The following is a 23,251-nucleotide window of genomic DNA, read 5'->3' on the forward strand; positions in this document are numbered from 1 at the left end:
GTCATAAACAATGTCATAGTATAGTAAGGCATAAAAGTGATACCAAATGTGCGAAATAGTAATAGTATGGCCATAAACAGTTCATATTATATGTAAGGCATAAAAGTCACAAAAGGTCATATAGTATAGTAAGGCATGAAAAGCATCGCAGAACTGCATAGCTATAGTTATGGCAAAAACGTCATTTATAGTAAGGCATAAAAGGCATAACAAACCTCATCAGTATAGTGAAGGCATAAAAAGGCATAAGAAAACGTACATAGTATAGTGAACGCATAAAAAGTCATAAAAACGTTCATGGTATAGTTAGGGCATAAAATGTCATAGGTATAGTATGCATAAAAACGCCAATAGTACAGTTAAGGCATAAAAAGTCATAAAAAGTCATAGTAATGGTACCGGCATGAAAGTCAATATAAAAATGTCATTAGTATTAGTAAGGCATAAAAAAGTCATAAAGAATGGTCATAGTATAGTGTAAGGCATAAAAAGGCATAAAAATGTCATAGTATATCGTATGGCATAAAAAGTCATAAAAAAGTCATAGGATAGGTAGAGGCATAAAAGTCATAAAAACGTCATGTATAAATAAAGTATAAAAAGGCATAAACGTCATAGTAATATGTAAGGTATAAAATGTCATAGCATAGTATGGCATAAAAGCCATATTACAGTAAGGCATAAAAAGTCATAAAAAACGTCATAGTATGGTATGGTATGAAAGTCATAAAAACGTCATAGTATAGTAAGGCATAAAAGTCATTAAAAATGTCATAGTAATAGTATGGCATAAAAAGTCATAAAAAGTCATAGTATAGTAAGGCACAAAAGTCATAAAAACGTCATAGTATAATAAAGTAAAATAAAAGGCATAAAACGTCATAGTATAGTAAGGCATAAAAAGTCATAAAAACGTCATGGTATAGAAAGGCATAAAATGTCATGTATAGTATGGCAAAAACGCCTAGTATACAGTAAGGCTTAAAAGTCATAAAACATCATAGTATAAATAAGGCAATAAAAAGTCATAAAAACGTCATAAGTATAATAAGGTATAAAAAAGTCATAAAAACGTCATAGTATAGTAAGGCATATATCATCCTAGTATAGTGAGCCTAAAAAGTCATGAAAACGTCATAGTATCGGGGTATTGGCATGAAAAGTCATGAAAACGTCATAGTATAGGTAAGGCATAAAAACGTCATAGTATAGTAAAGGGCATAAAAAGTCACCAAAGGTCATAGTATAGGTAAGGAATGAAAAGTCACTACAATGTTATAGTAAAGTATGGGCATACTAAACGTCATGTATCAAGTAAGGCAATAAACCAGTTAGTAAGGCATAAAAAGTCATAAAAATGTCATAGTATAGTAAGGCATAAAAAGGCATAAAAACGTCATAGTATAGTAAGGCATAAAAAGGCATAAAAATGTCATAGTATAGTATGGCATAAAAAGTCATAAAAAAGTCATAGTATAGTAAGGTATAAAAAGTCATAAAAACGTCATGGTATAGAAAGGCATAAAATGTCATAGTATAGTATGGCATAAAACGCCATAGTACAGTAAGGCATAAAAAGTCATAAAAACATCATAGCATAATAAGGCATAAAAAGTAATAAAAATGATACATTATAATAAGGCATATATCCATCCTAGTATAGTGAGGCCTAAAAAGTCATGAAAACGTCATAGTATGGTATGGCATGAAAAGTCATAAAAACGTCATAGTATAGTAAGGCATAAAAATGTCATAGCATAGTAAGGCATAAAAAGTCACAAAAGGTCATAGTATAGTAAGGCATGAAAAGTCATACAAATGTCATAGTAAAGTATGGCATAAAACGTCATAGTACAGTAAGGCATAAAAAGTCATAAAAACATCATAGCATAATAAGGCATAAAAAGTAATAAAAATTATATATTATAATAAGGCATATATCCATCCTAGTATAGTGAGGCCTAAAAAGTCATGAAAACGTCATAGTATGGTATGGCATGAAAAGTCATAAAAACGTCATAGTATAGTAAGGCATAAAAACGTCATAGTATAGTAAGGCATAAAAAGTCACAAAAGGTCATACTATTGTAAGGCATGAAAAGTCATACAAATGTCATAGTATAGTATGGCATAAAACGTCATATTATAGTAAGGCATAAAAAGTCATAAAAATGTCATAGTTTAGTAAGGTATAAAAAGGCATAAAAATGTCATAGTATAGTATGGCATAAAAAGTCATAAAAAAGTCATAGTATAATAAGGCATAAAAAGTCATAAAAACGTCATAGTATAGTAAGGCATGAAAAGTGATAAAAACGTCATGGTATAGTAAGGCATAAAATGTCATAGTATAGTATGGCATATAACGCCATAGTACAGTAAGGCATAAAAAGTCATAAAAACAGTAGTAAGACATAAAAATTAATAAAAATGATATACTGTATTATACTAAGGCAGAGAAAGGTATAAAAAGTCATAGAAAATGTCATAGTATAGTAAAGCATAGAAAGTCATAAAAAAATGTCATAGTATAGTAAGACATAAAAAGTCATAAAAAATGTCATAGTAAAGTGAGGCAAAAAAAGTCATAAAAATGGCATAGTAAATATAAGGCATAAAACATCATGCTACAGTCAGGAATAAAAAGGCATCAAAACGTGATACTATAGTAAGGCATAAAAAGTAATAAAAATGATATATTATGGAAAGGCACAGAAAGGCATAAAAGGTCATAGCATAGTAAGGCATAAAATGTCATACAAAATGTCATAGAATAGTAATGCATAAAAAGTCATAAAAAAATGTCATAGTATAGTAAGGCATAAAAAGTCATAAAAAAATGTCATAGCATAGTAAGGCATAAAAGGTCATAAAAAACGTAATAGTATAGTAAGGCATAAAAAGTCACACAAAATGTCATAGTATAGTAAGGCATAAAAAGTCATAAAAAATGTTATCGTATAGTGAGGCATAAAAAGTCATAAAAAAACATCATAGCGTAGTAAGGCATATAAAACATCATTGTATAGGAAGGAATAAAAAGTCATGAAAACTAAAAAGTATGGTAATGCATAGAATGTCATAAAAATGTCATAGTATATTAAAGCATAAAAACGTCATAGTATAGTAAGACATAAAAAGTCACCGTAACGTCATAGTATATTAAGGCGTAAAAAACGTCATAAAACGACATAGTATATAGTAAGGCATAAAAAGTCATAAAAAAGACATAGTATAATATGGTGTATATGGTGTATAATATCATAAAAACGTCAAGTAGGTTTTTCAACATACAGGGAATTTTATTTGGTGTTTTGGTGCATGACAATAAACATATTAAAGAGAAAAGAAATACAAATAAAGATGAAACAAGCAAATACTGCAGGTCAGATATGCTAGATTTAAATAAAAAATTTTAATAATAAGATAAAATATTTACAATAAGAAGTGAAGAAATATTATAGAAAAGAATAAATATAAATATAAATATAAATAAAATATAAATATAAATATAAATACTAATATAAATATAAATATAAATATAAATACAAATATATACAGTGACAGTGGGGGTCTTTAGCCTTGGTAATGAGGCCAACTGCAGTAGGGAAGAAGTTGTTCTTGTGGCGGGAGGTTTTGGTCCTAATGGACCACAGCCTCCTGCCAGAGGGCAGTGGCTCAAACAGTTTGTGTCCAGGGTGGGCTACAATCATTCCTGCTTGCCTCAAGGTCCTGGAGGGGTACATGTCCTGGAGGTTTGCCAGATTGCAGTCAATCACCTTCTCAGCAGAGTGAATACAGATACACTGCAGTCTGCTGTTGTCCTTGGCAGTGCCAGCAGCCTACCTGGTGGTGATGGAAGAGGTGAGGATGGACTCGATGACAGTGGTGCCCAGGAAGTGGAAGTACTCCACTGTGTCCACGGGGGAGTCACACAGGTTGATGGGGTGGGTCGGGCTGGGTTGTCAAACGTCATAGTATAGTAAGGCGTAAAATGTCATAAAAAATGTCGTAGTATAGTCAGGCATAAAAAGTCCTAAAAAATGTCATAGTATAGTAAGGCATAAAAAGGCATGAAAACATCATAGTACAGTAAGGCATAAGGCATAAAAGTCCTAAAAAATGTTGTAGTATAGTAAGGCATAAAATGTCATAAAAAATGTCATAGTATGGTAAGTCATAAAAAAACGTTATAATATAGTAAAGCAAAAAAAGTCATAATATAATAAGGCCTTAAAAATGTAATGCTATAGTAAGGCATAAAAAGTCATGACAAATTTCATAGTATAGTAAGGTATAAAAAATGTCATAATAAGGCATAAAAAACGTCATAGTATATTAAGGCATAAAAAGTCATAAAAAATGTCATAGTATAGTAAGGCATAAAATCTCATAAAAAATGTCATAGTATATTAAGGCATGAAAAGTAATGAAAACGCCATAGTATGGTGAGTCATAAAAAAATGTCATAATATAGTAAGGCAAAAGAAGTCAAAATATAGTAAGGCCTTAAAAATGTCATAGCATAGTAAGGCATAAAAAGTCATTAAAAAAAGGTCATAGTATAGTAAGGCATAAAAAGTCATGAAAAATGTCATAGTATAGTAAGGCATAAAAAGTAATGAAAACGCCATAGTGTGTTAGTCATAAAAAGTCATAAAAAAATGTCATAGTATAGCAAGGCATAAAAAGTCATAAAAAATGTCATATTATAGTAAGGCATAAAAGTCATAAAAAATGTCACAGTATAGTAAGGCATAAAAAACGTCATAGTATAGTAAGTCATAAAAAGTCCTAAAAAATGTCATAGTATAGTAAGGGTTAAAAGTCCTAATAAATGTTGTAGTATAGTAAGGCATAAAATGTCATAAAAAATGTTATAGTATAGTAAGGCCTAAAAAGGCATAAAAACATCATAGTACAGTAAGCATAAGGCATAAAAGTCCTACAAAATGTTGTAGTATAGTAAGGCATAAAATGTCAAAAAAATGTCATAGTATGGTAAGTCATAAAAAAACATCATAATATAGTAAAGCAAAAAAAGTCATAGTATAGTAAGGCCTTAAAAATGTCATGCTATAGTAAGGCATAAAAAGTCATAAAACAAATGTCATAGTATAGTAAGGCATAAAAAGTCATGAAAAATGTCATTGTATAGTAAGGCATAAAATGTCATAAAAAATGTAATTGCTTAGGAAGGCATAAAATGTCATAAAAAAATATAGTATAGTAAGGTATAAAAAATGTCATAATAAGGCATAAAAAACGTCATAGTATAGTAAGGCATAAAATGTCATAAAAAATGTAATTGCTTAGGAAGGCATAAAATGTCATAAAAAATGTAATTGCTTAGGAAGGCATAAAATGTCATAAAAAATGTAATTGCTTAGGAAGGCATAAAATGTCATAAAAAATGTAATTGCTTAGGAAGGCATAAAATGTCATAAAAAATGTAATTGCTTAGGAAGGCATAAAATGTCATAAAAAATGTAATTGCTTAGGAAGGCATAAAATGTCATAAAAAATGTAATTGCTTAGGAAGGCATAAAATGTCATAAAAAATGTAATTGCTTAGGAAGGCATAAAATGTCATAAAAAATGTAATTGCTTAGGAAGGCATAAAATGTCATAAAAAATGTAATTGCTTAGGAAGGCATAAAATGTCATAAAAAATGTAATTGCTTAGGAAGGCATAAAATGTCATAAAAAATGTAATTGCTTAGGAAGGCATAAAATGTCATAAAAAATGTAATTGCTTAGGAAGGCATAAAATGTCATAAAAAATGTAATTGCTTAGGAAGGCATAAAATGTCATAAAAAATGTAATTGCTTAGGAAGGCATAAAATGTCATAAAAAATGTAATTGCTTAGGAAGGCATAAAATGTCATAAAAAATGTAATTGCTTAGGAAGGCATAAAATGTCATAAAAAATGTAATTGCTTAGGAAGGCATAAAATGTCATAAAAAATGTAATTGCTTAGGAAGGCATAAAATGTCATAAAAAATGTAATTGCTTAGGAAGGCATAAAATGTCATAAAAAATGTAATTGCTTAGGAAGGCATAAAATGTCATAAAAAAATAGAGTATAGTAAGGTATAAAAAATGGCATAATAAGGCATAAAAAACGTCATAGAATAGTAAGGCATGAAAAGTCATACAAATGTCATAGTATAGTATGGCATAAAATGTCATTATAGTAAGGCATAAAAAGTGATAAAAATGTCATAGTTTAGTAAGGCATAAAAAGGCATAAAAACGTCATAGTATAGTAAGGCATAAAAAGGCATAAAAATGTCATAGTATAGTATGGCATAAAAAGTCATAAAAAAGTCATAGTATAGTAAGGCATAAAAAGTCATAAAAACGTCATAGTATACTAAGGCATAAAAAGTAATGAAAACGCCATAGTATGGTAAGTCATAAAAAATTTCATAGTAAAGCATAAAAAACGTCATTTTATAGTAAGGCATAAAAAATGTCATAGTAAGGCATAAAAAAATGTCATAGTAAAGTAAGGCATAAAAAGTCACAAAAAAATGTCATATTATAGTGAGGCACAAAATGTCATAAAAAATTTCACCGTATTGGAAGGCATAAAATGTCATAAAAAAATGTCATAGTATAGTAAGGTTTAAAAAATGTTATAGTAAGGCATAAAAAACGTCATAAAAAATTTCATAGTATAGTAAGGCATAAAAAGTCATTAAAAAAAGGTCATAGTATAGTAAGGCATAAAAAGTCATGAAAAATTACATAGTATAGTAAGGCATAAAAAGTAATGAAAACGCCATAGTATGGTAAGTCATAAAAAAACGTCATAATATAGTAAGGCAAAAAAAGTCATAGTATAGTAAGGTCTTTAAAAATGTCATGCTATAGTAAGGCATAAAAAGTCATAAAAAATGTCATACTATAGAAAGGCATAAAATCTCATAAAAAATGTTATAATATAGAAAGGCATAAAAAGTTAAAAAAAAATGTCATACTAAAGTAAGGCATAAAAGGTCATAAAAAATGTTATAGTATAATAAGGCATAAAATGTCATAAAAAAATGTCAAAGTATATTAAGGCATAAAAGTCTTAAAAAATGTCATAGTATAGTAAGGCTTAAATACCTCATAATGTCATATGAAAACGTCATCATATAATATGGCATAAACAAGTCATAGTATGGTAAAGCATAAAAAACGTCATAGTATAGTAAGGCATAAAAAAGTCATAAAAATGTCATACTATAGTAAGACATAAAAAGTAATAAAAATGATATATTATAGTATGGCACAGTAAGGCATAAAAAGTCATGAAAAATGTCATAGTATAGCAAGGCATAAAATGTCATAAAATATGTCATAGTATAGGAAGTCATGAAAAATGTCATAAAAAATGTCATTGTATAGTAAGGCATAAAATGTCATAAAAAATGTCATAGTAAAGTAAGGCATAAAAAGTCATAAAAAATGTCATAGTATAGTAAGGCATAAAAAGTCATAAAAAAATGTTTTAGTATAGTAAGGCATAAAAAATATCATAGTATAGTAAGGCATAAAATGTAATACAAACATCACAGTATAATAAGGCATAGAAAGTAAATAAATGTCATAGTATTGTAAGGCAGAGAATGGCATAAAAAATAGTCATAGTATAGGATGGAATAAAAAGTCATAAAAACGACATAGTATGGTAAGGCATAAAAACGTCCTAGTAACGTACGACATAAAAAGTCATCATAACGTCATAGTACTGTATATTAAGGCGTAAAAAATGTCAGAAAAACAACATAGTATATACTGAGGCATAAAAAGTCATAAAAATGTCAAAGTATAGTAGAGGGTAAAAAACATCATAGTATAGTAGGGTGTAAAAAACTTCATACTATAGTATGGCATAAAAGGCATCATATAAATGATATAGTATATTCTCGCATAAAAAACTTAAAATCGACCTAGTATAGTAATACGTAAGAACTTCATAATGACGTCATGGTATAGTAAGGCATAAAAAAGTCACCATAACGTCATAGTATATTAAGGCGTAAAAAACATCATAAAACGACATAGTATATAGTAAGGCATAAAAAGTCATAAAAAAGACATAGTATAATATGGTGTATATGGTGTATAATGTCATTAAACCGTCATAGAATCTGGTTTATTGGTTTATTGCCAAGTAGGTTTTTCAACATACAGGGAATTTTGTTTGGTGTTTTGGTGTATGACAGTAAACATAATAAGAAGAAAAGAAATATAAACAAAAATGAAACAAGTACTGCAAGTCTGATATGTTAGATTTAAATAGACAATTTTAATAATAAGATAAAATATTTACAATAAAAAGTGAAGAAATATTATAGAAAAGAATAACTATAAATATAAATATATACAATGACAGTGGGGGTCATTAGCCTTGGTAATGAGGCCAACTGCAGTAGGGAAGAAGTTGTTCATGTGGCGGGAGGTTTTGGTCCTGATGGACCATAGCCTCCTGCCAGAGGGCAGTGACTCAAACAGTTTGTGTCCAGGGTGGGAGGGGTCGGCTACAATCTTTCCTGTTTGCCTCAGACACAGCCTTTGGGGGATCCGGTGCTGATGGTCCGGGTGCCGGATATATGCTTCCCCAGCTTTACGTGCTGCTACCTATCGGACAGGAACTCAGTGATCCACCTGCAGGTGGAGTCAGGCATGCTCAGCTGGAGACAACTGGTCAGCACAGTGCTTCAGGGTGGATGTAGAGACAGGTCCTTTTTCTTTGGGGGGTTATTTTATACTTAGGCATAAAAAACATCATAAAAACGTCATAGTATAGTAAGGCGTAAACAACGTTATAAAAACTACATAGTATAATAAGGCATAAAAACTTCATAAAAACGACATAGTATAGTTAGGCTATAGTGAGAATTAAAAAAGTAATAATATAGTAAGGCATTAGAGTGTTAATTAACCTAATGTGCATGTCTTTGGAGGGTGGGTGGGAGGAAGCCGGAGTACCCGGAGAGAACCCACGCAGACACAGGGGGAATATGTGAATTCTGCACAATAATGCACCAGGCCCAGGGTTTAATCTCAAAACCTTCTCACTCCTAGGCGACATTGCTAAGCAATGCACTACCAGTCCGTCCCATACAAAACAATCATAGTATACTAAGGCATTAAAACATCATAGTATAGTAAGACATAGTAATGTCATAGTATAGTAAGTCATAAGAAATGTCATAGTATTCATGCTGACATTTTCATAGGATTTTTCGATGGAGATTAAACTCATACTTTGATATATCCATGATTTAATTTTTACACCTTCTAGCAATCTGACTGCTAGCCTACAGAATACAGAAGCCAGGGTTAGCTTGCTAACACTAACTGCTGTTAACAGTAGCTCATATGGTTAAATAACATCAGTTAACATTTTTCTGGTAAAGTTAGGTACCACTGTGATGTTCCAACATGACGTGAGCCTTCCGATAGGCCCCGCCCTTTTAGTCAATCAAATGCTAGCAAGCCTAAATCGGTTGTCTTGGAGACATAGCCTCTTGGAGGCCACATTGGAATTATCTAATTTTACTTCAATCCAAACAGTGCAAACGACTTCACTCAAATATTGGTAGGGACAATTCTCTCCTCCCAAAATATTAGTAGGGACATGTCCCTACTGTCCGTATGCAAACCTATGCCCTTGCATAAAAGATACCTCATTTACTCCTCTCACTCTAGGTTCCCTTTAGGATTAATAAAGTGTTATCTTATCTCATTACCTCTTTTCCAGAGGGTTTCCTCAAGGTGGCAAATGCCAGCCATGTGCCCCAGAGTGTGCATCCTGCCAGGAAGATTCCTCTCACTGTCTGAGCTGTGAGAAGCAGAACTTCCTGCTGAACCACTCCTGTAGGTCACACTGTCCAGATGGCTATTATACCACAGAGACAGAATGCCGTCGCTGTCCAGCTCACTGTGAAGAATGTAATCATGATGGCCTCTGTAAGAGTAAGTACGATCAGTGTAGCAGTGTTAGTGTTAGCATTGATATGACATAAATAATGATTTTTTATAAATGATGATGTACAGGTGATTTGATTATGTCAGTGTCAGTTGTGTGATTACTACTGAGGTTAAACATAAACAAGCCTCTTATAAGCCAGTGTGGGGAATAGGAAGTGAGGGCTGAGGGGAACAAGGGAAACAGGAAAAAAGGTGACATTTTATAATTTTATGTATAATTTACATAAAATAAATTCATCCTAACTTTCATTCATCATTTTGGAAATCACAACCAGTCATGTAATTGGGCTATGTACATGAAAAGTGAAAAACAAAACAAAAAAACACAGTTAAAAGGCTACTTTTAATACTTAACATATACACACAAATATATTTTAAGTTGAATGGTTCAGTTGAATAAAAATTTCAACTAACATTCATTAAAAATTCATTATTTTTTTAATGATTCATCATAGATTATAACAGTAATTGAAAAAGTCCAGTTTGGAATATTAATAATTTTCACTAACTAGCTTAGATTCCACTACTTGCACTGTGTAAATGATGTAAACAACAGTGTTTTGCCCTTCTTATCTTGCATTACTCTTCATATCTCCCTCTCCCAGAATGTGCTGATTACTACTTCCGCCATGAGGATAAGTGTGTGGATGATTGTCCTGATGGCTACTTTGCCAGCGAGAAGCAACAGGAGTGTGTGCGTTGCCATGCTGATTGTGCCTCGTGTGAAGGACCGGGCTTTGATGACTGTGATGTGTGTCGCAACTCAAAAGCTGTCCGTTACAATGGAGAGTGTCTGGCTCATTGTCCTATGAACGCTTACTATGATAAGACTATCAATGAATGTAGAGGTAAGCAAGTTGGAAACTTAATGTGATATTAAACAAATCAGAAAAAAAATGCAACCATTACAGGATTTTCTACCTTTGCCATGGTTCTAGTTGGCTGTGTCTAATGACTTTATTTTCCCAGAATGTGACAGGTCATGTTTGACCTGCTCAGGCCATGAGCCCTCATCCTGTCTCAGCTGTGACCCCAGCAGGCATAAAGATGCCAGCGGACACTGTGTGTGGTTAAATCAGTGCTCTCTGCGCTCATACATGGACCAGAATGGGAAGTGCCAACAGTGTTACAAACTCTGTCAGCAGTGTTCTGGGCCGGGCAAAGACAACTGCCTCCGCTGCAACGAGCCACACTTCCTACTGAGTAAATAATCAAACTAAGCCAGAATTAGTAGAAAATATTTGATTATTTTATTATATTATTTAATTTTTATATTAAATGTTGTGCTGCTTATCAATCTAAAGCAAACTTCTCCTTTAGTGTTTTTACTCTGTGCCTGTTTCCATCAGACAGCACATGTGTGAAGGAGTGTCCTGTGGGTTACTATGCCGAGGACAAGGATGAACGTGTGTGTGAGCGCTGTCACTTCAGCTGTAAGTCGTGTGTTGGCAGTCACAGTGTGCAGTGTACCACCTGTAAACCTGGATTCTTTAGGCAGGGGAGCAGCTGCGTTGAAACCTGTTCAGAAAGGTAAGATGAACACACAGATACTCACCGATTTATAGATATTCTCCTCTCCTCCCCTAGAGGAATAAACTGAATTGATACCCTCTCTCCTTTTCAGTCACTTTGGCAACACCATCACCATGGTTTGCGAGCACTGTGACCCTTCTTGCAGTCAGTGTTGGGGTCATGGTAACAGAAAGTGCCTGAGTTGCCGGGGGGACTACTTGTATCTGAGCCATTGGGGACAATGCCTGAAGAGCTGCCCTCCGAACTACTACCACGACAGCTGGTCCAAGAACTGTCACAGGTGTCATCCAACCTGCAAGACCTGTAGTGGTAAAGAAAACATGTCATGGCTTATTTCTGTCATATGTTGTTGTTTTTTTCCGACTGTATTTTTGTATGACACACATCAGACAGACAGGATGGAAACTGCTATTTTACTGGTTGATCGAAAGCTCAGCTATGTAATGACATATGACACTATTTCCTATTGTTCCTCTCTGTCTCTCCTCTTCCAGATAAGGGCGCTCTGGCCTGTCAGTCCTGTTATGAAGGCTTCACTTTAATGAGTAGCAGCTGTCAATCCAAGTGTATTATAGGCTTCTATGCTGCTTCTCAGGTGACAGACAGCTTGACAACATTTCACTTCATTTACAAAGAGTGTTTTTGTTTATATTCAACTAACCTTTCATATTTTCCTAATGAAAAAAAACACATAGCTACAACATTTTAGAGCGTTAGCTGCAGTTTGGCATGGCTGTTCAGAGATAAATGTATAAAAGTGATACTTAGACTGCTGTATAACTAATACTTCTGTTGCTCTAGGCCTCTGAGTCCAAAAACGATGAGACAAACTGCCAGGCGTGTGACTCGTCCTGCCTGGACTGCAGAGGTCCCAGCATGTGGAACTGTACTGTGTGCCATGCACGCCAGCTCTTGTCTGATGATGGCCGCTGCTTGAGTTGCTGCGGGAATGAGACACGCCGCGATAATAAGCCAATACCCAGGGAGTGCTGTGACTGCAGTGCCCTAGAAGGTAAAAAAAGAGTGCACACTGGAGGACAGACTTTCCACAAACACACAAAGACCTCTCATGTCATTTTGTCAATGCAAATTGCTCCTCTTGATTTCAGAATACATACTTGTATTCATACTTGTACCTGGAAAATAATGTTTATGTGTATGTGCGTCATCAGTCAGTCTTTCAGGGCATCTGCCATTTGTAATGGTTGCCCTGTATAGTTGATCTAATTAACAGCTTTCCTTCTGTGTAGAGCTAAGTTTCATCTTCTTGCCAAACAGGGGTTTGCAGTATTTTAGAATGATGCTAAATATGTTTCCCGTACCGAGAAATTTCCAAGCTTGTTTGGTCTCTAGCCATCGTAGACAAGACTGCATTTCATTGGAACTAGCATGTTGTAAAATGCACATTGATCAGAAACAATCCCAGTATACAGATAACATTAGTCTAGTGTAATCTAATGGTCTGCTCTATCTCCTTCTCAGATGAGTGCATCATGGGTGTAAACTTTGTGTTGGGGGAAGCCAAGGATTTAGAGGCTCAAGGCCGCACCGCCAAACTCTTTGTTACTGCTTGTGTTCTACTTGTTGTCTCTGTGGGTGGAGGGATATTCCTCTTCCTCAATGCCCGATCTAAATCCCTCACCATTGCACCCACAACCAAAGCAGGTGGCTATGAGAAACTGGACACAAATGGAGGTGTTACCTCACAGCCCACCACCTCCTCATTTAGCGAGTACAGCGACCGGATCATTGGATGTGAGGATGATGAGGAAGACGAGGATGATATTGTCATTGTCATGGGAAAAGATGGGACAGTGTATCACAAGTTCAAGTACGGACTCTTGGATGAAGATGAGATTGAGCTAGAGTACGATGATGAGAGCTACTCGTACAGATGAAAGCATTCAAGTCCTTGACTGGAGAGAAAAAGCTCTTCCTTATGTATCATTGAAGTATAAATAAAAATAAAATCATATTAGTTACAATTTGCAGGTGCAGACTTTATATCAACAGAACTTTGATTTTTCAGAGACAAAACACTCCATACAGCACATTGACCCCTTCAGGTTTCCCAAAGTTTCTCTTAGAATATTTTCTTCTAGTTGTGATTTAATGTTTTGACTTCACTGCTGCACATCTGGCTTGTATCGTCTCACTGAGATAATAGTAGGTCTGCATCGCACTAACTTGTAAGTGTGAAGAGCAAATAATCAGTATTTTTCTCTGTAACCGGTTGAAGTGAAATGTGGTGTGAATGATTGTTTCATAATAAAGTTGGATTTTGATCTGTACTTTGTGAGTGTGCAGTCAAGTTATGAATTAACCTGCAGATGTGTTGTATCGCACGCAAACCAACACAATAACTGAGCTCAGTAATATGTTGAAATTGGCTCTGCTGTATGATTGGGTTATGTAAGAAATCGGGACTATGCTAATTTATAATAAATGCAGTTAATTTTTGAGCCTATTTTGACATATGCAAGTTCGGTATTAATTTAAGTGGCTCCTGATCTGTGTCATAAGTGGGTATACATTTACATTGTGATAGCCAACAAACATACTGGTCTATTTAATATTCAGTAGTCTCACACAAACTGAAAATGAAGTCCCTTTGGAGATATGTTGGAACTATAACCTTTACACTGAACCCCCAGTGGAACAAGTTGAATCCAGCGTCTTATCTCATACTAGACTGAACAAATAGACACAACATTGACTCAGGGACATCTGCCACTGTCCCTCCTTCATACGTTGGTTTAACATCAGCTTGACATTGGCTTTCCCTTCCTGAGCCTTATCATGTAAAGCTACCGCTTCAGGCCTCAGGGCTTGTTGGTGCAGTAGCATTGCGACACCTATAAACAAATTCACATACCCAGTGTGACTGAAGTATGATTTTCAGACCAGATGCATTATAAGGCCTAATCTGAAATTACAGGAAAATATGACATTTACAGAAAATATGAGCCTTAGGCATGCAGCATTCATCAATTTTTGAGGGATTTACTTAACTTTCAGTATTTTACAACACAATAGTTTTAAGTGGAAACAGGGTAGAATGTTAGTTCTGATATAATTTTTTTTAAATTCTTAATTAAATAATTGTTAAGAAATTATTGAATACAGCCAAGTATTTTTTTTTAATCTGTGCATATTTGCAGAAGCTGATATTAGGACAATAAAAACATTCAGGTAGGTATCAGCCAACGATGTCCAAAAAAGAAAAAGGCCAGTCACATGAATATCCTTTTATATAGTTTGCTGGTTTTTAGGTGTTTTTAACATAAATTGTATTTCCATTACCTTTATATGTGAAAATAAAAAATATGACCTTAGAAATATATTTTGATCAAATGATTTATTTGATTAAATTATATAAAACACATGAATGAAAACATAAAGGAGGTCTTGAACCTTTAACTCTACATGCAGTAACCCTGGTCCCAATGTAAACTAGAATAATTACTTGCAACAGCCTGGAAAACATTTCAGCTTCCCTACTAAAATTTTTGATAGGTTTTAAGATGCAGCAACTTCTAGTTACAGTGAGATTTCTACTGCAGAATAAGTGCTTTCGCAGATCAACATAATGGATTATATAGTATACAATATGAAACAAAGGTTTTACATAACTGGGAATCTGTCAATATAATTACAGTGAAGTATTGCTTGCAGGATTTTGGTTCATTCATGCTTTCAGCTAACAATTTTCAAGCTCTACTAAAGAAACTGAACTGATTAAAATGAAATGTAAAAAGACGATCAGACTGAGAATGGGAACGGTTCTGGCAAAAACAGTGACACGCTTCCTGTGAAAGGTTCACAGCTACTGGTACACGGTAAATATCAACATTCATAAAACGCACTCATATATTTTACTCCTGAATAACACTTTAATAAACTAAAATAAAATACGGACTTAAAATCCAAAATCACATAGCTGGACTCATAGAAGTCACTCATTTAAAACAATTATTTACAACGGTTCAAATAATTGTATACACTTAGTAGTTAAATGTTTGACTGTTTCATGTAATTTCCTTTGTAAAGGCTTAACAGACACAGACACACACACACACACAGACACAGACACACACACACACACACACACACACACACTTAAAAACACTGTAAAGGGGTACTCCTCTTACAGGATTTGTCAACAGTTTTTGAAAATATTTAATTGAACTGAATAAATGAAACTGTAATATGTGTATATAGATATGAAGAATTTTATGCATTATATCTTATTATGCATAGGTTTTTCTCTTCAAACTTCTGCATGAGTGTTTGTGTCATATAAATTTGTGCTCAACACTTCAAATGACTGTTGCCCTCTATAAATATCAGAGTAGGGAAGAGGAGGTGTGGACGTTATTCTTCTTCATCTCATCTCACCTATCAATGTTTTACTATCTGTAACAAACCCCACGGAGACTAGTGGACTGTAGGTCTGAGCATCAGGTAAGATGCAGTCCAAAAAAAGAAAAACTTACGAACATGCATAAGAACTTGCTTGCTTCTTTGGCCTTAGTGTTCCTCAGATCATCTGAATATGAATATGAACATGTGAATATGTTGAAATTTAAAAAGCCTATGCTTAAAACAATAATAATAATAAAAATTAAATAAATAACTGTTGCTGGTTATTCAGTCATTCCAATTTACGAGCATTCAGATTTTTTTCTGCATAATGCATCAAAAACCCCAAATTCAATGGTAAAGGGTCATTCATCTATAGGGCAGTGATAAACTGTACAAGACTGGTGTCACACTGGAAAGGAAAGACATTTTCTCAAGAGCAAAATTAAAGAACAAAGGAAGGATACTTTTAACACCTTTTACATAATTTCATTATTTAATCTCCCTGTCTTCATACAGATGCCTTGCACTTAGCCACATTGTTGCATAAAGTCAACTAACTGTGCTACCCGTGTTTTTGTTACAGATAATGATGCCCAGACTGTTTCTCTAACCATCTGACACATAAATGAATCTCAACAGAAAATGACTCAATAAGTGACATATTTACAACCTTGGCTAAATAGTGTTCATAGAGCTGAGTATATACTTGTGTCGTTCCTGAAATACAGATTATTATTACAGCTGTTTGTATTTTCTGGTCACCCTCATCCCAAGATCTGTATTTCATTTTATGTACCTTCTCACACAAAAGATTCCAAACATACAGGAGGAGCAGTCATATTCAAGAGCTGCATGCAGCAATCTGGTGTGAATATAAACAAATGAACATCATCTATTAAGTGACTGTCTGCAACTAACCAGTAGAGGAAGTAAAAAATAAAATTTAAACACAGAATGACTAACAAAGTAAAAGAAAAAAACACAATAAAAAAGATGGTTTGTTTATGATGATGTCTATGTGCAGCCATGACGACAGCTGAGAGATCTCAGAATGAGGCTGTGCATTCTAATGAATAAAAATACACAAACCTGTGTGTATACAGATATCAGTGTGTGTGTGTGTGTGTGTGTGTATGTGTGTGTGTGTTGTGTGTGTGTCTGTGTGTGTGTGTGTACACAAACTGAGGCAGTCACAGCCAGCTGTCAGTGACCATTCATAATAGTCTGTGACGTAGATGCTGTGGTGGAGGGCAGGGCTGAAGATGAGCTGGGAGAGCTGGTGAAGAAGTTGTCGTCTCTCAGTTTGAGATGCTCTGGCAGCTCCAGCTTGACCTTGGCCTCCTCAATGTCGTTGTTGATTGCTGCAATGAGGGCTTCTGTTCAGATATAGATGAAGAAATTAGATCAAATCTGGGAGTATGAAAAAACTTATCATTGAAACTAGGCACACAAAGTTGGTGTGTGTGTGTGTGTGTGTATGTGTGTGTGAGATAGAGAGAGAGAGAGAGAGAGAGAGAGAAAGGTGTCATACCAAGAGAGTCATAGCTTCTCTCTGGTCGGATGTAGCCCACCATGACAACACTGAGAATCTCCCCATAAAAGTCCTCTTTGAACATATGAATCACATGGGTCTCCTAGAATCAAAAACATATTTACATTTATTTTCACAAGAGAACAATAAATGTCAAAATTTACTGCTTTGCTCTTAGTATGTTATCAAGACAGAACGTATAAGAATGGCTTGCCTTGCCTCTGCACCAGAAATGTATAGAATTAAGGATTCCCAAATAAATGCTGAAAATGTGTTATATTGCTGGCTTTAGCCACTACTCTGTTTTCAACACAAAGAGTATTCATTTTATAGTGGACTTTGCACGTTTGCATTGAGATACCATACCTCCATATGTCAAACTGAACCCTGAACTCATTTTGTCTTCTAGCGTCAACTCAACACTGCTTTTTCATTCTTGTACTGTGATAAAAAGCAAAGGTACCCTGTGCAGGTTGTAATTCTTAAAATAATGATGGTATCAAAAAAAATTGGGAAATTAACATTTGTATTTTTTATCAAAATATATTACAATATTGACTGTTACTACAGTACTACTACTACTACAGTTTTCACCGTACAAAAAATTGCTTTTCTCAATATTTTGTCAGCTTTTCTCACAGCAGTCTTTTTGACTCATGTTGCCATGCTTAAATGCTGTGGAGTTGATCACAAGAGTTATAAACAAATTAGACTATTTAATTCAATTTGTTCCAACATTTTTCTCTGTGTTGGTCCTCTGAAAAGACCAATTCAGAGTGACATTTAGACCCCTGGAAACATTGGGCAACCAGCATTCATGTGCAATCATGAATGAAACCACACTGACTTGTCATTCACACTTTAATGAATGCACACATTCATTTAGGATTCTCTTTAGATGTGTGTAGTACAATATAACTTCAACTTTGGTTATTAAATCTTTCTTTTTCTAAATTTGATTTCTATCCAAAGCTGTGGAGGAAGAAGTGGGCTCAACTATGTGACATCTTATAAATAGATTTTAAACTTGTACATTTAATCAAAACAAAACCCCAGACAGTTTGCAGTGAATGGCGCTTTTCTTGAACTTACCATGGACTTCTTGGTATTTTTGTAGTAAGGGTTCCAGCCAATGCTCATCACCATTTTGTGGACATCCCCATTACCCACGCAGGCCCAGCCATAGTAGATTCCTGTGCTGATATCTGTTGGAAGATTGTCCACCACTGAGTCTGGGAAGTTGGCTAAAGATGGGAAGGAGATAGGAAAGAAAAAGATTAGTATGTAAGGTCAGCTAGAGAATTGCTCTGTCTGATATTAAGTCAGTTTCTGCTCAATGGCACTTTTTTAAACCAGAGAACACTATCTATTGGAGAAACCAACTAGCTGTGAAGATAACCAGTGCAAGAAATTCATGCACAAAATGTTCTATTGTATTGTGAGAGATTCATTTGTTACAGTTCTCACTTTTCATGGATACTAGAGGAAAACGTCTTGACCATCCAAAGCTCTGCATGGTTACAAACAATCATCTTTTATAAAGCTGATCTTTTTTTCCAAAAAATGGTTTTATATGGTCTTTCTATATTCAGTGGACTTCTCTGTTCATCTTTCCGGGTATAAATCAAGCGACCTGTCTCTGTTTAAAAGGGATCTTTGTGAATTATTTCAATCAGCAAATAGTGATCACGAACATGGCACTTAGGCAAACTTTCCTTGTGCATCAATAATGTTTGTAGATAATGTTTCAATATCATAAATGAAATTTGAATTATATATAAAATATTCTGAAGCACTATCACAAGGGGTAAAACACACTCTGTGTGAACGGACAACTACTTTCAGTCACTAGTTTAAGGCTTCCCCCTACCAAATGCCTTTAAATACTGCATGTACTATCCGAGGGTAAATGTCAGGGTCATGAAGAGAATAATGGCGATATATTATTAATCATTACAAGTTTAAGATTTGCTTTTCATTGATTTGACAAGGTGGTGACAACGTCGGACAATTAAATTATGCAATATTTATTTGCATATTTTCATCGATAAGATATGCGGCTACTACACATTTCTGGAACAGCCATCGTTACATAATAGCTATTATTTGAGTAAATAACAGTGCTTTCATTATCTGTCAAGTTCAGTTACTCAACTCACATTTACCGCAAAAAAAAAAAAAAAAAAAACATGCGCGCTCATTGCGTAAAAGGCGTCTTCAAGTCATCAATACTGTAAAACCGTTGGGTAGTTAGGAACTAACTAGTTTGCCAGACTGCCAGTGCTGTGTTTATTATCTTACCTCGTCTATCTCCACGTTAATAAGAGTGATTCAGACTGACCTAACGTTATCTACGTAAGATAGGGTACAGTCGTACATGTTACAAAAAAACTACTACAGATTAATGGCACATGATCAACTCACCTGTGGGAATTCCCAGTTCTTTGCTTCCTCTCCCGAAGCCTCTGATGACCTCTCCCCGGCAGAAGAATGGAAGACTTTTCATGACCGATAATAGTTAGCTGTCTTAGATGTACGCTACAGAATGACCTCGAACGACACAAGGAAGTCGGACTGGCTAATCAAACCCCGCTGTACTGACTGCTAGCACCTCGCTGACAGCTAGCAACACTGAAATCTGACCCTTGTGGAGTTCAAAGTACGTCCTTGTATTTGGCTGTAGCTTGACCCGCCTGAATAGTTTCCTCGAGTTGAATAAAGTTCAACCTTAATCACAAAACAGTGGTGGTAACAGTTGAACTATGCTAGCTAAGCTAACTACTGTTAGCTTCATCAGATGCACCCTGTTCCTAAAACGGTTTTAGCCAAATGTGTTGGTTATATAGTACTTGAGAATGACAGTCCCAGTTTCTCTCAGGTCCACTCGCAGTATGACGGTAAAAAATGAAGCCCCGCTGCTCGTAGAGAACCAGTGATGTTTCATGTGTTGAGCTCATCTGCGTCCGAAACGCTTCTGCTGATGTCATTGATCACGTGACCAAAGCCGGACGGGAGTAACGTGTTGCCTTCAAATGTTGTAGGAAATGTAGATATTACAAAATGGTGCATTCCTGACCTACATAAGGAAAGGCGACGCAAATTTACAGCTAGATGATTTAAGAGCCCAAGTTTTGCTCTCGGGGGTGTGAACTAACCTATTTATTGAGTACATTTATTGTATTTTGCTTTTTTTTCAATAAAATATGAGGTCATTCTTTATCAGTCCACAAATTTTCTTATTATAATCATAATATAATATTGAATTGACGGTATAGCCACCCCGTGGATATATCAAGCCTTTTATTGGTTATACCAACAACGCCCATTATTGGTTGTACCAATTACGGGCTAGGTTTGTTGGTATCTTCCTTTGGTGTTTGACTCTAACCAGAAGAGGGTGACATATCCTTTCCCAAGCAACCAAACCATGGCCCAGACAGCCCCTGGATCCCTCCTTATCTTAAAAGAAAGCGTACACAATATCAAAAGACAACATCAGTCACACACATAAGCTACATATGAAACATTGAGAAAACAAAACAGAAAGGGTGTCAAACAGAAAAAGACAAGACAGTTGAAACAAATCTAAAGTAAAATAAATAAAGTAAAAATAAAGAGTGAGTATATGACAATAATTTCATTTAAAAACTTTACAAAATATTAGATACATTCAACGTTTTGATTGCTTTTTTGTTTTGGGAGAGGGAGTAATCATTCCTTCATGCTGTTCTATTTCCTTTATAAATACAAAGAATTTAGTTTTTGTTTGTAAATGTGTTTATGAATGTGGAATTTGGTGAGAAGTTAAATTATATCAAAGGGGTGGTCTATATCACTAGGCTATAGCAACCAAATCAAGTTTCAGGAGTAATTCAGTTTCAAGATGTAATTCAAAGAAAGAGCAGTATAAGTTACTGTTGTTAAGTGTTACTGAATAAAATTTGTAAACTTAGGATCTTCCCGTTTTTGTGTTTTCTGCAAAACGTTGGTTATTATGATGAAGAGTGAAAGATTGGGATATGGGATACTCAAGTATACTATTCCTCAACTAATAATAATTTTATTCTGAAAATCCTGTTAGCAGCAGCCTGAGCAACACAGACAGGTGAGGTGCAGGCTCTCAGGTGAGCTATGATGTCCTAGTGAAAGATCTTGCCATAAGTCCAGGAGCTGAATGAAAATAAAATATATGTTGATGTAGATGAGTTTGAGAGCATTGTTATGACTCTGTCATGAAACTCTTAAATTGTGATGCCAAAATCAGTCTCCAGAATCTAATGTGAGCAGAGAGTTGGTTAAAACACACCATCCATAGGTATGAATTAAAAAATATATATATATATACACACACACACACACACACACACACACACACACACACACACACACACACACACACACACACACACAAACACAAACACACACACATACATGCATATGGTAGTTTCTTGCTCCTTTCATCCAGGCCCAGAGCTGGTGACAGCCGCCACATTGATCTGGCTGGAAAACCTCTGCAGCTGATCTCCACAGGGAAAAGCCATGCCTAACATCCTTATTCCCCGCACTCCTGGACTGAGGGCTGGTACTTGAGGGCCTTTCTCTTGTGAGCTTTAGCAAGAAAACCCATGTAGTTAAACGATTTGGATTTCAAAATAAAAGTGTCTAAAAAATTGTAACGCTCCTGTTAGTGATGTAGCCTACTTATCCCTGTAGCCTAAATAAATAAAAAACTTGCAGGGAAATGCACTGTATTTGTGTGTTTTGCAAATTACAAAACATTTCTTTAAGACATTCTTATGATATTTCGGGGCTATTTGCAGGAGCAGATTTGAGCAAATCTCACGCTTGTTTCACTCTTTAAATAAGTGTGAAACAGATTATTTTTCTCCTCCATTCTTTGTTTAATAAACTCTTTGTTAATCTTTACCAGGCTTAGGTGGATGGTAAATAGTTTTACTTTGAAAAATGCTGACAGGAAGTAGCCTAATGTACCTACTGTACCCCCCTTTGACCATGGATGTATTATAAGAACTGCATACCGGATCAAAAATGGCGCCCGTTCATTTCTATAGAAGTTGCTCGCGTGGCGCATACGCCAAAAAAGTTTCTGGCCTCCGAGTTACTTCAGCATTATACGGCCCACTGAATATGCGCAGGAGTGTCACGCCCATCGTGCCCTTCTGCTATGAGAACGAGCAAACGGCGTACTGGATCTGGCGCTGCGCGTTCATAAATGCTATGCAACCTAGCGGAGTTCATGGAGGAGTAATAAGACTTCTACAGGACTTGCTCGGGGCCTGAAATCATCAATTTATACAAATGACAACAGCAACAAACAATAAAGATAATGTTCTGAAAAGTAAGATTGTGTTAAACCTGCGATCGTTGATATCACGGAAAATTCGTGTTGACAGTTAATTGTGATGTTAAAGGCAAAACGAGTCATTCAGTTAAAAGCTTCAGAGCTTAAAATCACTTTAGATTCAACACAATAAATCATAATCGGACAAAAATATTTAGTTTGAGCTGTTTTCTTTTAGCATTTTTATTAGAAATTGATGCTGCATGTAACAGATATTACAACTTGTCAGATATAATTAGGACTTTCTTACCTTTTTATATTGAAGCATATTCATTTGGCACGTCTTCTAAGTATTCTTATAGGCCTACCACTTATTTATAGTGCAGCATATCAAAATGTGTTGATTTTGGTCATTTTTTATAATGAGATTTTGTCCATGGTGATGTGTTTTTCATGGTCTTACCACTTTGATCCACCAAAGCCTTTTCCGTTTTACTCGTATTTAAATGTGACTGTTATTTCATATTG

The 23,251-nt window shown here is 34.8% G+C and overlaps 2 protein-coding genes across 2 annotated transcripts in view; one reads left to right on the top strand and one right to left on the bottom strand.

Annotated features, from left to right (window-relative positions):
• The window catches only part of LOC111230780 (proprotein convertase subtilisin/kexin type 5-like), a 32,566-nt gene extending 18,029 nt beyond the window's left edge, over window positions 1-14,537 (top strand). Inside the window, exons 9-16 of the mRNA XM_022757605.1 lie at window positions 9,763-9,977; window positions 10,598-10,840; window positions 10,962-11,195; window positions 11,342-11,522; window positions 11,617-11,834; window positions 12,020-12,120; window positions 12,327-12,537; window positions 13,008-14,537. Coding sequence (XP_022613326.1) covers window positions 9,763-9,977; window positions 10,598-10,840; window positions 10,962-11,195; window positions 11,342-11,522; window positions 11,617-11,834; window positions 12,020-12,120; window positions 12,327-12,537; window positions 13,008-13,423 — 1,819 coding nt within the window. The 3' untranslated portion in view covers window positions 13,424-14,537. The remainder of the gene's footprint in view (window positions 1-9,762; window positions 9,978-10,597; window positions 10,841-10,961; window positions 11,196-11,341; window positions 11,523-11,616; window positions 11,835-12,019; window positions 12,121-12,326; window positions 12,538-13,007) is intronic.
• A 329-nt stretch (window positions 14,538-14,866) lies between these two features.
• On the bottom strand, window positions 14,867-20,402 carry rfk (riboflavin kinase). The gene is made up of 4 exons (XM_022757772.1): window positions 19,846-20,402; window positions 18,514-18,665; window positions 17,422-17,524; window positions 14,867-17,266 (listed from the first exon to the last, which is right to left on the bottom strand). The coding sequence occupies exons 1-4, from the start codon at window positions 19,925-19,927 to the stop codon at window positions 17,094-17,096; spliced, it is 510 nt and encodes a 169-aa protein (XP_022613493.1). The 5' UTR covers window positions 19,928-20,402; the 3' UTR covers window positions 14,867-17,093.
• Between the last annotated feature and the right edge of the window lie 2,849 nt (window positions 20,403-23,251).

The sequence above is a fragment of the Seriola dumerili genome, unplaced genomic scaffold, assembly GCF_002260705.1.
Source record: "Seriola dumerili isolate Sdu_G_001 unplaced genomic scaffold, Sdu_1.0 BDQW01000290.1, whole genome shotgun sequence".
NCBI lineage: Eukaryota > Metazoa > Chordata > Actinopteri > Carangiformes > Carangidae > Seriola > Seriola dumerili.